The sequence below is a fragment of the Schistocerca cancellata genome, chromosome 2, assembly GCF_023864275.1.
Source record: "Schistocerca cancellata isolate TAMUIC-IGC-003103 chromosome 2, iqSchCanc2.1, whole genome shotgun sequence".
NCBI classification, from domain to species: Eukaryota; Metazoa; Arthropoda; class Insecta; order Orthoptera; family Acrididae; genus Schistocerca; species Schistocerca cancellata.
The window spans coordinates 605,947,982-605,964,689 of NC_064627.1; the positions used below are offsets into that span (position 1 = coordinate 605,947,982).

Sequence of the window (16,708 nt, forward strand, 5' to 3'; positions counted from 1 at the left end):
TGTCATTAGCGACAGAATTATACCAGCCGAAAGTGGCACTCCTTTTAACCTGTGAATATCTGCCTCCCCATGAGTTTTGCATACTCTAGAAAGTAAACAGCCAAATAATTGTGGCAAGGAGAATTGTCAATATTATGACTGCTCATTTCATCTGCAGCAATTTAAGCTGTCCTCTTAGGTTCATATCTAGACACACACCCAGAAATTACTATAGCCAAATATTTATTTCACCTTCATTTTCTAATGAGACAGAAATATAAATAACATTGAGTATTGCAGCACATACTTGAACATTCATAATACATTACCAGAATGTCTTAAAAACATAAAGGCAGAAAAAATAAATTAGCATGTAGTGGGATGCGAACCTACTTCCTTTGACGCTGCAATCCACATCCTTATCCACTAAGCTACACTGAAGACATGCAGTTTTTATTTTTTGTGTCAGTTATCATAGTATGTACCTACTGAAGGCTTATATTGTTGATGTATCATTATTCGACATTTAATTTTAAGGCTGACATGTTTGCTATAAATCTTCACTGTGCCATTGCCCCAAAATGGCATACTGCAAGTTATAATAGAAAACATCTAAATACGCCAAAGTCAATATGGCTTATGCCACATTGAGTGACATGATATTTTGACACCACTTCCATTGGTGTAATTCTGCTTTTTACATGTACTTAGTGGCAGTCAGGAATCCAACTCTGCTATAAATAGTACAGCGAGATCAACAGTGGTTCACAATCTGGTTAGGGCCTGTGCAGTGAATAGATATAAGATCAAAACATACAGCACCTGAGGACAACAGCTAGGTTGGTCATTGAAATATTATGCCAAAAATGGAAACAATAACTCAGCAGAACCTCTGGAAGCACGCCGTTAAGCATTAACAAGGCTTTCCATTTGAGTATGCTGAAGGTTTTTTCTAAGTATCGGCTAAGAGATGCTTATTGAAATGTCCCAAAGAGTATTTATGACAATGCCATCAACTGCAGCAAGTTGTGAACTATCTGTATGAAGTCTGGACAAGGGGAGCAAGGGGAGGGTGGGTGTAACTTTGTCAGTTCTGCCAAGTAGTCAGGATTACTTAAGTGTGGCTCTGGTTTTCAGGACAGGATACTGCCCACAAAAATAAGATGAACAAGTTTTTGCAAGAAACGTTATGTGAAACTAGATGTAGCTTCTTATTGAGCCCCTATTAGCACACGATAAGTAATGCTGGTCATTGTAACATTGATCATTGTACAGAGTTCTTAAAATCATCAGGCACCTACTTTCGTATTATAAGAGGTGATCAAAAAGTTTCTGTTCAAAGGTCATACAGCCAAGAATCAGTCTGCCAATTGACTAAATTTGCCATGAGCACTGAGGCAATTATCTCACTGACACTCCAGATTGAAGATACCCATTTGGTAAAACACCATGTCCTGCTGGATGAAGAAGTCCGTAACCTGGCTGCTGCACATACCCATGTGACAGGAACTGTTGACCCTTCAAGGCTTTTCTTAAGGGACCTAAGGAGTAATAATATGAAGTGGAGAGATCAGGACTGTTGGGCAGTGCTCAAGTGCCTCCCACTTGAGTTAGCATAACTTCTGTGTTACAACATTTGCAATACGGAGACGTGTTATCGTGTAGCAGCAACAGCCCTTGTTGCAGTACCCCTTCCACAACAGTGGTTTTAGACAGACATGCTGTCTTATATACATCCTTCACTTTCCACTGGATGTCCACTGGTGTTTTTCCCTAAGCAGCCAAGAAAACAAGAACAGCACATGGGTCCTGCTTGGATGCATTTGCCAATAATGTTACCATAGTTCATGATTCTGCATTTACTGCACACATGACAGAAAGACATGAATGCCACATTAACTCCGTGCCTATATGTCAGTATTTATAAACCCTCATCGGAGTCATGCCAAATTGCATATAAACTTTAGCAGTGTTCTCAAATGGAAACATATTGATCAACCCTTATGTAAGAAGTATAGTTCTAGATTATGTAAAGTTACTACAAAATCTATGCAGAGAAGGGCAGCATGAATGGTCACAGGTTTGTTTGATCCATCAGAGAGCATCACAGAGATGCTGAAGAAACTGAACTGGCAGAGTCTTGAAGATAGATGCAAACTATCCCAAGACAGCCTCCTTGCAAAATTTTAAGAATTGGCATTAAACGATGACACTAGGAATATACTACAACCCCATATGTAGCACTTTCATAGGGAATGTAGGGACAGGATGAGATTGATTACAACACACACAGTGGCACTTAAATGATCATTCTTGCTGTGTTCCACATGTGAATGGGGTGAAAAAGAAACCTGGTACCCTCTGCCCCGCACTTCAAAGTGGCTTACAGAGTACAGATGTAGATGTAGTGTAGATCAAAACATTTTCATCTGATGTCCAAAATAAATAATTCTGAGTAAAAAACAAAACAGGTATGTGCTGTTAAAAGAGAAATGAGGAATTACTAAACGAAACTCAATTACATTTTATGCAAGTAGCAGTAATACATTTGAAGGCATCACACTCAATCCTTATCATTACTACATAGATAAACAACAGAAAACAAAACTTACTGGCCGCTAGAATGGTGAAATGATGAACTACAATTAAATGAATGGTGTGGGTTCAATAATAAATATCAGAATAGCATACTTTATATTATTTCCAGAATGAATCAGTAATGCTTAATTTGAAACTACCCATGTCACATGTAACAGTAACTATAGCTTTAACACTTTAACTGTCTGCAATATTATATTTTTAAAGACGAAGGAGGGAGAGGCAAGTTTTGCGAGGTACAAGGCAATCTTTTCTGTGTTTAATAGTGTTATTAATGTAGTAAGTTTATGACCATAAAACATTACAGTAATTTCATAGTGAATGGAAATGAAGAACAGTCTAATATATGCGAAAGGATAGATGACCACTCATCTGACATAAGACATAATGAGCAGCTGACAGGCATGTATAAAGGGTAGTAAGTTGCTTAATTTTTGGAAAAAGTTTTCTTCTGAATTAAAGGGTATTTTGTACACTTGTGTGTGTGTGTGTTTGTGTTGTAGCTCAGAAGAGGTACTTTATCTGAAACCTAAACAATTTTATCGACTTTTCTGCAAGTCCATACTGCAAGGTCATCTAGTTGTTGAATAGTCATCTATCTCTATATATAGTGTGTCCATAATTAAATTTCCAGCTTGAAAATGGTGTAGAAGGAGAACCACTGCTCAGGATGATATCAAATTTGAACAGCATATTATTGATTAAAGGGAAAACATTATTTAAAAAAAAAGAGATTAATGACAATTTTACCAATAGATGCCACTGTAAGTATATTAACTTTAATGGGCCAACTACAAATGACAGATGAATTGCAGTACAATCCCTAGTTTGAGCTGCACATTACACCATCGATATTGTTCCATGTGCCTGACAGCACAAGTTCAGCAGTCAACAGTTGTGGCACTGTTAGTTGGGTGAGCCTATCCACCATGGTAAGATCATACCACATTGGATGGGAAAAATGGTTTTTAGTTGTTCTGAGGCTAAAAACTGCATAAAAAGTAAAATGACATTGGTTTTTAGCTGCCATGGGGACAAAAACCACATAAAAGCAAAATAACATCAGTTGTAATTGTCGTGGGGCGAAAAACCAAATAAAAATCAAAATGACATCAGTGACTGACACAAGACATGTTCAATATGCTGTCCACCATGAAATCGAGAAATGGCATTTTCCACACCAGATTAAAGTGTCTCGGGGATCATATTAAGACTGTGTTGCACAGTGCATGCCTTCAGTTCAGCTATGTTCATAATTTGACCACTGAACACAATGTTTTTCAGATAACTTCACAGCCAGAAGTCACACAGATTAAGATCAGGTGATCTGCACATACAGGCTGTACAGAAATGACTGCTGATAAGTTTAGCATTTCCAAAATTTCTCTGCAGCAGTGCCTTTACTGGTTGTACAATGTATGGACAAGTGCCATCTTGTATAAGAATGATCCTACCCACACATCCATGCTGTTGAAGGGTTAGAACGATGATGGTGCACAAAAGGACTCTCATAGCACTTAACAGTGATGGTACAGGTAACAGAATCTGCAGGACTCACCTCCTCAAAAAAATTTGGCCCTACGATAAGAAATGCTGTCAATCCACACCATGCAGTCACCTTTGCAGAATGAAGTGGTATTGAGTGGAGTGTGTGGGGTTTTTTTATTGCCCATCTTCTACAATGCTGCATATTGACATGTTCTCAGGGGTGGAAATGGGCTTTACCTGTCCACAGAATGTTCCATGGCCATTCCTTGTCCATTTCCATGCAGGGAATAAATTCTGCAGCAAACATTTGCCCTGCTGGTAGGTCAGCAGGAAGCTACTCTGAAACATGGGTAATTTTGCATAGATAGCAATGCAGGATGTTTTGTAGGATTTTATGCACTGTGCTCACAGGCATGTTCAACAAATGAGAAATTCCCAGTGCACCACATGTTTGCACACCACCTCTCTACCCTCCTGTAATGCAGTGGCCACATCTTCAACAGATGTCAGATCTTCTGCTCTCCTCCCTCTGCCAAACTGTGCTTCAAAAGAAACTGTTTTTTTTTAATAATTTGGTAATCACTTTTTCCAGACCTGAAATTGGTCCAATGCCTTTTTTCATATCCCTGAGTATTCAGAACTTCTGCAGGGCCACTGATGCACAGTCACCATTCTTGCAAAAGAGCTTTCCAGCAGTGCACAATCCTTCATGGAGTCATGTTAGCCATCTTGGGCACAAACTGAGGCACAGCTGTGTGCTGCACATCTGTGATGTGCATATTCTGACACTTGCAGCACCATATGTTCATCAGACTTTAATTTTCTTCCCCATGATGTTTCTCCTTGAGTCAATAAAATGCTGTTCAAATTTAATGTCATTCTGAGCAGTCTGTGCCTTTCTACAGTGTTCTGAAACTGGAACTTTTAAGTATGAACACCCTGTATATATTAATACTGGTAGTTGATGAAAAATTGTTGTTATTTATTCTTACCTGTAGCTGACAAATGCATCATACTGGAAATTTCTTGTCATTGCTGCATTCGCCAGTCTCAACTTTCTTATCTTCACAAGATGTAGTATGTATGTTATTTCATATCGGTAAAAATGCAAAATGAATATTGAGAAAGCTCCTAAAGCAATAACTGTGAGCAATGGAACACCAATTAAAATTATATAATTTGGCTCACAATGTGAAAATTCATCGACAGAAACAATAAGCCTTTTTGCAAGATTTTCAGGATGGACACAAGTTAAGTCATCATGTTTTCCATGATTTAATAAATTAGGGTGGTATTTTGTTTCATTGATTGACAGGAGCCAACCTCTGAAATCTGGCACTGAACAGTCAGAGCAGTCAAATGGATTCCCTCCCAAGTCAAGTTCCTGGAGGTATTCAAATGATTTTTGCATTTCCTCAGTTACAACATTGATCTTACAGTCTGAAATATCAAGTCTTGATAGCCATACATTGTTAGGATTATCATTTAACAAAAATATATTCGAATTATTCCAAGGGTAAATATCATTTCCTTTTAGGACCACAAATTCTGCTGATCCAGTCTCCACAATACCTTCAGGACTATCAAAATTGTTGTAAGACAAATCTAAAACTCTAATACCATCTGGGAGATGTAGTCTAAGATGTTTGTTTAAATTATTGTGGGACAGTTGCACAGTTTCCAAGTGAGACATTTCTACAAAAATATCACTGGGCAAGGTATACAGACCATTATATGACAAATCTAAGAACTGAAGTTCTTTCTGATGTCTTAATGGACTTTTGTTGTCTGTAGGCTCCAGCTCAAAAAGTGAGCAATCACTGACATTAAGAAAGTGTAGCTGTACCTCACTGCTAAGATTCCCTATGAAAGCAGACAAATCACCTATGGGATTAGCAGCTAGATTTAACCATTTAAGATTACTCATTGAGGAAAGTACTGTAGTGTAATATGAAAAATTAATTGCATTGTGTGACAGATCAAGAGTCACCAAATTTTGAATTCGCTTCACTCCTTGTGGTATAGCTGTCAAGCTGTTGTTTTCCAGGCTCAGTGATAGCAGGTTCTGAGTGGAGAAAATAATTTTTTCTGAAACAGAAATAGAGCAATTGTTGATGCTGATTGCTGAAGGTTTTTAAATTTAAGCTGTTTTACTGAATAACATTACTACATATTAGTATTATGTTGCTGGTACATACCTGTGCATAAAACAAAAATTCAAGAATTTTGAAAAAATATACAAGTGAGATATTGAAATGTTATGAATTTCAGTGTATTCAAATTATATAAAAGAGAGTTAGTATTAATTTTATAAGCAGAACATACCCAGGAAGTACTGTTTAGTAAAAGAATTCTCACAAACAATGCGAAAGAAAAAAGCTGAGACAGAGGAATAAAAATACTACAGGAAATATGGTACTCAGGATAGTAGTTATGTATAACAACAACTAAAAGGTCATATGAGTCCATACAAATAATTTTATCATCCTACAAGGTATAAAACATGTTGTCACAAACATCAATCAGAGCGAACTAACTGCAGATCCAGAGAGGTTAGTTGAGCTACCTCAGGGCAGTGATACTGTTCTGGGAAAGAAAACATACAACTAAGTTTTATTAAAGACTGGAAATTGCTGCTTGTGCTTCTCCTACCCAAGAAAAGTTTTACAAATTTAGCTGATTGCACAAATTTCAGGAAAATAAATGTACAAAGCTATTATTTCTTGTGCTGTATTAGTATTTCTGAACAAAATGCTCAAATGACTTGACTGCAGTTTTCTCCATCTTGTGTGTGTGTGTGTGTGTGTGTGTGTGTGTGTGTGTGTGTGTGTGTTTGAGAGAGAGAGAGAGAGAGAGAGAGAGAGAGAGAGAAATCATTCATCTCTCTGTATTCATATATCTTTACATCTGCATTTATATGCAATAATATGATCTTGAATATGTAGAATATTTTACCCTGAGATTTGTATGCTGCATTTATACTTTTAAAATCATCCACATAACATTACTGAGATTTTACACAAACACAGATAGGATCCACCATCTTGCTTAATAAAGGATTGGGATAGGTAAGTAACCAGGCAACACTCAGCAGTTATCTACCTGTAAATAAAGGTACAAGTGCGGTTCAGAAAATAGATCACAATAACTCATAGAGTCTCTTGATTCTTTCAAATCTCTATTATTATCCTTGGCTCTTTGAAATTCCTATTATAGCCACATCAGATGATCATAGCATTAGATCTTTGCCATTAATTATGAAATTACTGATGTCACAGAAATACAAACATAGAAGTGCACTGAATGATACAGTTCACTTGAGCTGCATGCTGCTAATATAATCTCAATAAATCAGAGTAAGCTTCATGAAGAAGGCTTGATAAAGACTGGAAAAATGTGTGTGATGAGCAGTTATGTAAGTGACTATGAATCACAGATGCCACATATGAATTCTGATTTATGAAAATCATTGCATTTTACTGGATGATATTACTGATGAAGTGTCCATCTTCCTACCAGTATTTGTGTGCTAATCAGTCAACGCAAGACATGTTTATACTGGGTAGCATGGCAGCTCACAGAAGATTGAAAATCTGCTTGAGAGGGACTATGTATCATGCATTTGGCACAGTTCAATGTGACAGAAAAGCCAGTCCTGCACTACAGCATTGTAGGAAGTGATAGATCAATGCACCATACAATTCTAAAGGTAAAGCAAGAAACACATTTTTTCCATAGAAACACATTTTTTCCGTATCACCTAAAAACATCAGAACTGCTTTAACATTGGAAAAATAATGATGATGATTTATTGGGACCATACACAATTATGTATTTCAATTGTCTTGACAAGAGAGCCAAATAGTGATTCACTGGGGTTATTACAGGGAGCAATTTGCAAAATATGACCCACATGTTGCTGCATGACAGTGTCCAACTACAATCACTTAACAGCATGCACAAATTGTGGCACTAGAGATGAAAGCCTCTGAATATCTCTCCTCTGGGTCTGTTTGAATAGCAAATTGTTTATATTTGTTTTACATCAGTTAAGTATCTTGGAATGGAGTTTTTCAGTGATTAATCTAGTTACATTACTTTCTGAATCACTCTTGTATTACCAGTAGCAAATAACACATACCTGCTTCATCAGTGCTAAGTTCTGAGCCCACTAATTTTAATTCTTCCATCTTCTGCTGTTCACTCATTGCAAAGTTGGTTAAGTTTGTATTTATTAAAACTAATCTTTTAAATGTTGTATTTGTAATAAGTGGTTGAAGATAGTGTGGTGTGTCCAAAAAGAGGCCTTTCTGAACCTCTACATGTAATGTGATGTTTTCTGCTTTCAGTTTCTTGAGATGAATTTCTCTGAAATTATCCCAATACTTTTTGGTGTACGGCCCATCACTATGTGCTTCTTTGTAATCTGGCAGCAAAATCTTCTGAGAAACATGGGCTGATTTGATACAACCAGTGCTCCTGTATTAACAAAGAACAACACACTTCAATTTACATTACACACTGTAGGTTCTTGGTGAAACATTATATCAATAAAATGAAACGAATTTTTTCCTTGTTTCTCAAGGCAGTTTCTTTTGAACTGATTGGCATTCCCAGTTTTTTGATTCCTGATAGATGGGAGCTTGAGGAATACTTTTTCATCAAAGTACATAACTCCACTCTCACTGTATACAAGAAGGTAACAATTAAGAATTTTTTATGTTCTGTATTGTGATACACCTGAAACTTGTTTTCAAGATCAGTAAGAAACACTATTAAGGAGTAAATGCACTGGGAAATGAGTGGAGTGCAAATATTCCAAGGTCCTTAAAGAGACCTATAATGTGCAGCTATTTATTTTCCACAGTAGTCATACTTCCCATTTATTATGAATAAACACTTTACTTGCTTCTGGTGCACTGCTCTAGAAGATAATTCCATAAGATGACAGGGAGTCTTGAAGAGCAAAACATTCTACATAGGGCCTCATGATTAGTTTCTCTCTGTGTTAACTCCATTTTTACTTTTATTTATTTATTAGTATTGGTCCTGTGTATCATACAATTTGTACAGTAAAGTACATCATGATATAGGACAAGTCAGTTTGAAAATTATGTTGAGATGGTGTATGATGAGAGATGATGGTAATGGTACATAACTCACATAGCAGAATAAATATAGGATTTGTAGACAAAATATAAAAAGATGGTGTGTGATGAGAGATTACAGTGGTGGTACATACTACACACAGCTGAATACATATAAGAGATGCAGTCAGAATATGAATAACATACAATAGTTAAATTATCTTACTAAGTAGAAATACCTACAAGTGAATAAACAGCTTATTGCAAGTAATTAAAATTTTGTGGTACATACTTCACATAGCAGAATACATATCTGAGATACAGACAGAATGTAAATAAGATACAACGATTAAATTATCTTACTAAGTAGAGATAACTACAAGCGAATAAACAGCTTATTCCAAGTAATTAAAATTTTCTTTTGTCATCTAGGTGAACATGAAGGAATTTTATGTAGTATTTCATTTAGTGCAAGAGAATTAATATGTACTTCTAGTGCTAACACATAATTTTGCTGGTCTGAAATCACATCATATGAGTATGAGATTAAGACAAACTGTTTGCTGTGAACCTTTTACAAGCCCGTTCGGCAATCATCTGAGCTTTGTAAGATAAGCTTGAGTTCAGAACCTGGATTAGTATGCTTACGTCATCAGCAGAGATTACAATTTTTGAATCATTATTTAAAATCACTGGAAGACCATTTACATAGGTTAACAACAAGAGCAGATCCTGTATCAATCCTGATAAAATCCAACACTTTATGTTCCCTCATTTAAGTCTGTCAATGTGACTCTCTGCTTTTTGTTATGAAGGTGAGACTCGTCCATGAAAGAGGGTTGTCATTCGTGCAACAACATTTGAGCTGGGCAAGAAGAATTTGTGGTCAACACAATCACAAGCATGAAACAGAATATTCCAACAGTGTTACAGTAATGAGACAAACCATTATGACCAGCTGGCACCATGTAGCACAGGATGTCTACGCAGGTCATGCTATTTTCATAAATTACAGTGGATTGTAGGCATGGGGATTCACTGTCATACCCTCAAACCACTGTAACATGATTCTGGCCTTACCATGCAGACAGTTATCTTGGTGGAAAATGCCTTCATCTTCAGGGAAGACATCAAGCATGAAGGAATGCTGGTGCTCTGCAACAGTGTTGATGTAATCCACAGCTGTCATGGTGCCTTTGATTGCTACCACAGCTCACAAGGGCCCCAGACAAATGTCCCCCACAGCATAATACTGCCTCCACCAGCATGTGTCTGTGGTGTGGTGCATGTTTCAAGCAGCCACTCCACTGGATAATGGTGTATGACAATCAACCTGGTGTAACAACAAATGTGATTCATCCAACCAGGCACCATGTTTTCACTGATCCATTGTCCAATCTCTGTGATCCCATGCACACTTCAGTTATGGGATCAACATGGGATTACACATGCCAAAGGTGAGCTTTGAAACACTTGTGCCCTCACTAGCATTGTGCTGTCATCAGGTCTGTTACAGATTGCTGCCTATCCAGATATAAATAGTGTTCATGCCTTTGACTTCCATGTTTCCAACATCCTTCATCTACCTTCCATAGATACTCACGATAGTAGCATGAGAACATTTAACCAGATTCACTGTTTATAAGATGTTCATTACCAGGTACCAGCTCATAACAATCTGCCCCTTGTCAAATTCATTTATCTTAGTGGATTTCATTTATGACCTGTATCATCACTAGCATGAGTCTCCATTCATCACTGCTTTGTTTATATACTTTCCTTACTGCAACACGTGCCAAAAACATCATCAGATAGCAATCAATCTCATTGTCGGCAGTGATCATAATAATTTTGTCTCATCAGCTCTTGTCTAGTTGAGAGATAGTTGCCTACATGGGGAAGCGTTTATGAATACCAGTAGAGAGGAAATTAACAATTTCTGCTCTGAAAAATGAGACAATATTCTAACATGCACCACGTTCTCAAAAAAGTTTGAAAAGGCTGGAAGGAGTGATATAGACCTGTTATCAAAGCTGATTTCCCATCTGCAGTATTATAGATGAGTGTTACTACAGAATGATTAAAGCTGTCAGGAAATGTGTGCTGACATCAACTGTTCCCAGAGGTTTGGCATAAGTTTTATGCTCACACATTATGACTAAAACTCCATGCAATTTGCACATTTATTTATCATATGTATGAAAGCTGACTTCCAAATTATATTTTGTATGCAAGTGCATGTGCCATATTTGTATGCTGAATTCTAGATTCAAATATTTTCCTGTTCACATCGGTTTTGCATCACCTCTCATTGATTGTGTCAATGCAAATTTGTATTGTGATATATTGCAAAATTTTGAACATTTGTAAATGCCGCAATAAACTCATACCGATACTATGAGGGTCACTCCAAAAGACATGCACACTATTTTTTTAAAAATCCATCTTTTATTCTACATGTTTGAAAGTTTTACAGTGTGTAGATACATGCTTTAGGAACAATATTTTCATTTCTCCACATAATTTCCATCCCTCTCAACTGCCTTATGCCATCTTGGAACCAGCGCCTGTATACCCGCACAGTAAAATTCTGGACCAACCTGTTGGAGCCACTGTTTGGCAGTGTGCACAAGGGAGCCTTCATCTTCAAACCTTGTTCCACGAAGAGAGTTTTTCAGTTTCCCAAAGAGATGATAGTCACACGGAGCCAGGTCAGGACTGTAAGGTGGGTGTTTCAGTGTTGTCCATCTGAGTTTTGTGATCGCTCCCATGGTTTTTTGACTGACATGTGGCCGTGCATTGTCGTGCAACAGCAAAACATCCTGCTTTTGCCGATGTTGTTTAACACCACTCAGTTGAGCTTGAAGTTTCTTCAGTGTCATCACATATGCATCAGAATACTTGGCATGAGGTCCACAAGCAAGAGTCCTTCGGAATTGAAAAACACCGTAGCCATAACTTTCCTGCAGAAGGTGTGGTTTTAAATTTTTTTTTCTTGGGTGAATTTGCATGATGCCACTCCATTGACTGCCTCTTTGTCTCTGGTGAAAAATGATGGAGCCATGTTTCATCACCTGTCACAATTCTTCCAAGACATTCATCTCCACCATTCTTGTACTGTTCCAAAAGTTCATTGCATACAATTTTTCTTGTTTCTTTGTGAGCCACTGTCAACATCCTTGGAACCCACCTGGCACAAACCTTCTTTAACACCAACATTTTCAGTATTCTGCAAAAACTTCCTTCCCCTATCCCAAAATAGCATGACAATTCGTTCACTGTGATGCGTCTGTCAGCAGTCACCAATTTGTTAACTCTCAGCACATTGTCTGGAGTGTGTGCAGTATGAGGCCTGCCACCGCAAGGACAATCCTCAATATTGCCGTGCCCGCTTTCATCACGTAACCTGCTTGACAACCGACTAACCGAACTACGATCGACAGCAGCATCTCCATACACCTTTTTCAACCTCTTGTGGATGTTTCCCACTGTCTCATTTTCACAGCACAGGAATTCTATGACAGCACGTTGCTTCTGACGAACATCAAGTGTAGCAGCCATCTTGAAGACATGCTGTGACAGCACCACTCATGGGAACAGGTTGAACTAAGGTTGAAAACAAGCGGGAAGGATGTATCTGCACAATGTAAAACTTTCACACATGCAGAATGAAAACTGTATTTTTACAAAAATAGTGTGCATTTCTTTTGGAGTGACCCTCGTGTTATCATCAATTGTAGGCCTAGGCCCAAACTTAAATTGTAAATCTAAAGTTCATCAGCGATGATTTTCCGTGGACATGTCATGGTTGTTTACGTGATGAAACGGCCAATCTTGTAAGTGCAGTTGATACAAAAAACGAAATTATAAAGTTACTACGAAGTGACATTGAGGCATTAAAAACCGAACTTTCAACCATCGAGAAAGAAAACGATACATTAATACAAGAAAAGAAGTCCTGTGTGTGTAAAAGCCATCAAACGGAAAAGCAAGAAGATCGCGAAAATATGAATGACCGATCGTACTTTAAAAACAACATTTCAAGTGTTCCCGTTGATGTCTCGGTAAACTCAGTACGCCAAAAACCGGAAGATAAATATAAGAGGAAGGTGGTGACATACAGCAAAAGGAAAAACAAGGCGACAGATACACAACAAAAGGAAAATGACTTTTTAATAATTGGCGATTCGCTGCTGAAGAATATCGCTGTCCCCAATTGCAAGATCGACGTACGACCTTGTATTAGAACGCATCAACTCGGTAAACATTTTAAAAATATGGTAAATGCAAGACAAGATACTACAGAACCAGATTCTGAAACCAGACATAACTATAATGGGGTGTTTATACATGTTGGAACGAATTCGTTAAGGAGCAGCAGTGAGGAAGAAATGGCAAGAGAAACAAGAAACATGATTCGTTCTGTAAGAAATATGTATGCAGGATCTCGTCTGATACTTAGCGGAATCATAAACAGAAGGTCGGTGAGTGAAAAATATATCGCCAAAATAAACTGTGCTCTTAAAGAACAATGTGATCGTCTTGGGGCAATTTTTATAGACCCAAACAAATTCCTATGTGAAAACTCACTAGCGAAGGATGGCTTGCATTTAAATAGACTGGGGTCTGTAACGTTCATCAGAATGTTTGCAGATGTCTGCAAAATCATTAGATGCAAGGGAAACTAATATGGCCTGAAGGGAGTGAAAAATCATACACTCCAGCCGGAAAAGAAAAATATAAGCACCATACAAAAAAAGACGATACTAAAGAATTTGCCCCAGAATACAGCTCACAACATGTAAACCAACAAAAGAAAAATTACATAAAAGTACTTCATCAAAATATTCAATACTTTGGTAACAAAAAATTAGAAGCAGAAGTACTCCTGAGTGAAGTAAGACCAGACATATTATGCATAAGTGAACATGGACTAACTGAAAGTAAAATACATAATGTGGCATTAAAGGACTACAAACTAGCTAGTTACTTCTGCAGATCTAAATATAAGGGTGGTGGCGTTTGTATATATATTAAAACAGGTACTCTATCAAAGAATGTAAACAGTGAAGCCGCTACATTTCCCATAGCTAGAGAAAAAGACTTTGAAGTTACTGGTATAGTGGCAGAGGATTTTAGAGTGTTTTGTGTGTACAGGTCACCATGTGGCAATATTAGCATCTTTCTAAAAAAAAGTTGCTAGCTTATTGAGAATGAATATGAAGAGAAATTTTATTATATGTGGAGACTTCAACATTGACATGGGAAAAGACACAAAAATGAGACAGGATTTTGAAGAATTGTTAATACAGCATAACATGAAAGTGACAATAACTGCACCAACAAGAGTGACTTCACAAAGTGAGCCAATTATTGACAACATAATTACTAATATGTGTAACTATGAGTCACATGTAGTTCAGACAGAAATATCTGATCATCATGGACAACTAATCAGCTTTTGCAGAAGTAATGACACAGTATCATAACCAAAACAAACAACCAAAGAAATTAGGATCATCAGTGAACAAAATATCAACATCTTTAGAACAATGTTAAGTAAGGAAACCTGGAATGAAACCCTACAGGCCCAGAGTGTCAATGAAAAATATGATGCATTTATTTCAACAATTAAGTACCATTTTAATGTAGCATTTCCCAAAGTAAAGAGACAAGAAAGGCAGCAAGATCAAACACAGTGGATTACCAGTGAAATACTAGAACAGCGAAGGAAGCTTCAGGACATGAGATGGATGGGTGAAGCTGAAAACTGTAAAATGTTAAAAAAGAAGTATAGAAAAACAATAAGAGAAGCGAAAGCAAGAGCAATTGACACCACTATAGCGAACTCAAAAAACAAGGCAAAGGCAGCTTGGAATGCACTCAATGCTGAAAGAAAGGAAAAAGATGGGTCAAACAAAGAAGAAGGTATTAAATCAATTAAAGTAGACAACACAGTGGTCACAGATGGTATGGAAATACCAAACATACTGAATAATAATTATATCAGTGTAGTAGAAAACCTAAAATTGGAAAGAAATAGTAAAAAGCAGAAGGGTATTAAGGTACCAAAAAGATCATGCAGTACTATGTTCTTAAGACCAGTCATGGAAGCTGAACTGCGGAAAACTATACAGAAACTGAAGTCCAAGAAATCAGCTGGTGATGATGAAATATCAAATCATGTAATAAAGCTGGTATGTGAGGAGATAATAACACCACTGCTGAACATAGCAAACTGTTCTTTCAGAGATGCAATTTTTCCAGAAAAACTGAAGATAACGAAGGTAATGCCAGTGTACAAGAAAGGGTGTAAGGATGATCCCAACAACTACAGACCAGTTTCACTGATATCAGGTTTCTCAAAAATCCTAGAAATGCTTATGTATACCAGATTAGTTAACTATTTGGACAAACATAACATTCTTGTGACCTCACAACATGGTTTCAGAAAGGGTAAATCTATAGAATCAGCAATTGTCAGTCTAACAGAATACATTTTACAGTCCTTCGATGAGAAAAAGGTTGTCTCTGCAATGTTTCTGGATCTTTCAAAGGCATTTGACACCATTGACCATGAAATGCTGATACAAAAATTAAGCAACTATGGCATTCAGGGGCAACCAGGTGAATGGATACAATCATACTTGTGCAACCGCAAGCAGTATGTATCATTAGGAAACTTGTACCAATCAGAAACCAAATCCATCAAATATGGAGTGCTGCAGGGTTTGGTAATGGGGCCATTGTTATTTAATGTATTTGTTAATGATATAGGTGTTGAGGAGGAAGAAAAGAAAATATTGTATGCTGATGACATGGCAATACTAAATAGTGACCAAAATATGGAACAGCTTGAGAGAAGAGCATACATATCTGCAAATGTCACAGCTCAATGGCTGTTGGAAAATGAACTGGTTATAAATCTAAAAAAGACTATGTATGCAGTGTTTAAAAACAAGGAAAAGGCTGTAGACGTGGATTTAGAGGTTGATGGAACAAGGCTGGAAGAAGTAGAATCTGCTAGATTCTTAAGTATTCTTGTGGATAATGAACTGAAATGGAAAAAAAAAATATTAATAATGTCTGTAAGAAACTGAGCTCTGTCATATTCTTAATGATGCAGCTATCACAGTATTCAGACAAGAACCTTCTGTGTACAGTGTATCATGGACTTTTTGAACCATACTTACAGTATGGAGTGACTGTGTGGGGAAACTCAAACAAACAAGAGACAAAACGAGTGTTCACATTACAAAAAAAAAAAAAAAAAAAGCAATTAGGGCCATTTTAAGAAGAAAGACCTCTGAAACATGCAGAAACTGTTTCAAGAATTTAGGTATCTTAACTTTTTCATTGTTGTATATATACAAAACAATAATGTACATCACAAAAGGTAGTGAGGACTGGATTACAAATGCTAGTGTACACACCCACAATACAAGAAAGAAGAATGAAGTACGGAGCATACCCCACCGACTGGCAATGCTAGAAAAAGGATCCCAGTACTCTGGTATCAGACTACTAAGAAGTCTGCCCAAAACCCTGCAAGATAG

At 37.1% G+C, this 16,708-nt stretch overlaps 1 protein-coding gene across 2 annotated transcripts in view; it reads right to left on the reverse strand.

Moving 5' to 3' along the window:
- LOC126162259 (toll-like receptor 2 type-2) overlaps window positions 1–16,708 on the reverse strand; it is a 209,952-nt gene that overhangs the window by 35,705 nt on the left and 157,539 nt on the right. For both annotated transcript variants that reach the window (XM_049918650.1, XM_049918651.1), the window contains 2 exons: window positions 8,207–8,544; window positions 5,058–6,153 (listed from right to left, as the gene is read on the reverse strand). In XM_049918650.1, coding sequence (XP_049774607.1) covers window positions 5,058–6,153; window positions 8,207–8,544 — 1,434 coding nt within the window. The remainder of the gene's footprint in view (window positions 1–5,057; window positions 6,154–8,206; window positions 8,545–16,708) is intronic.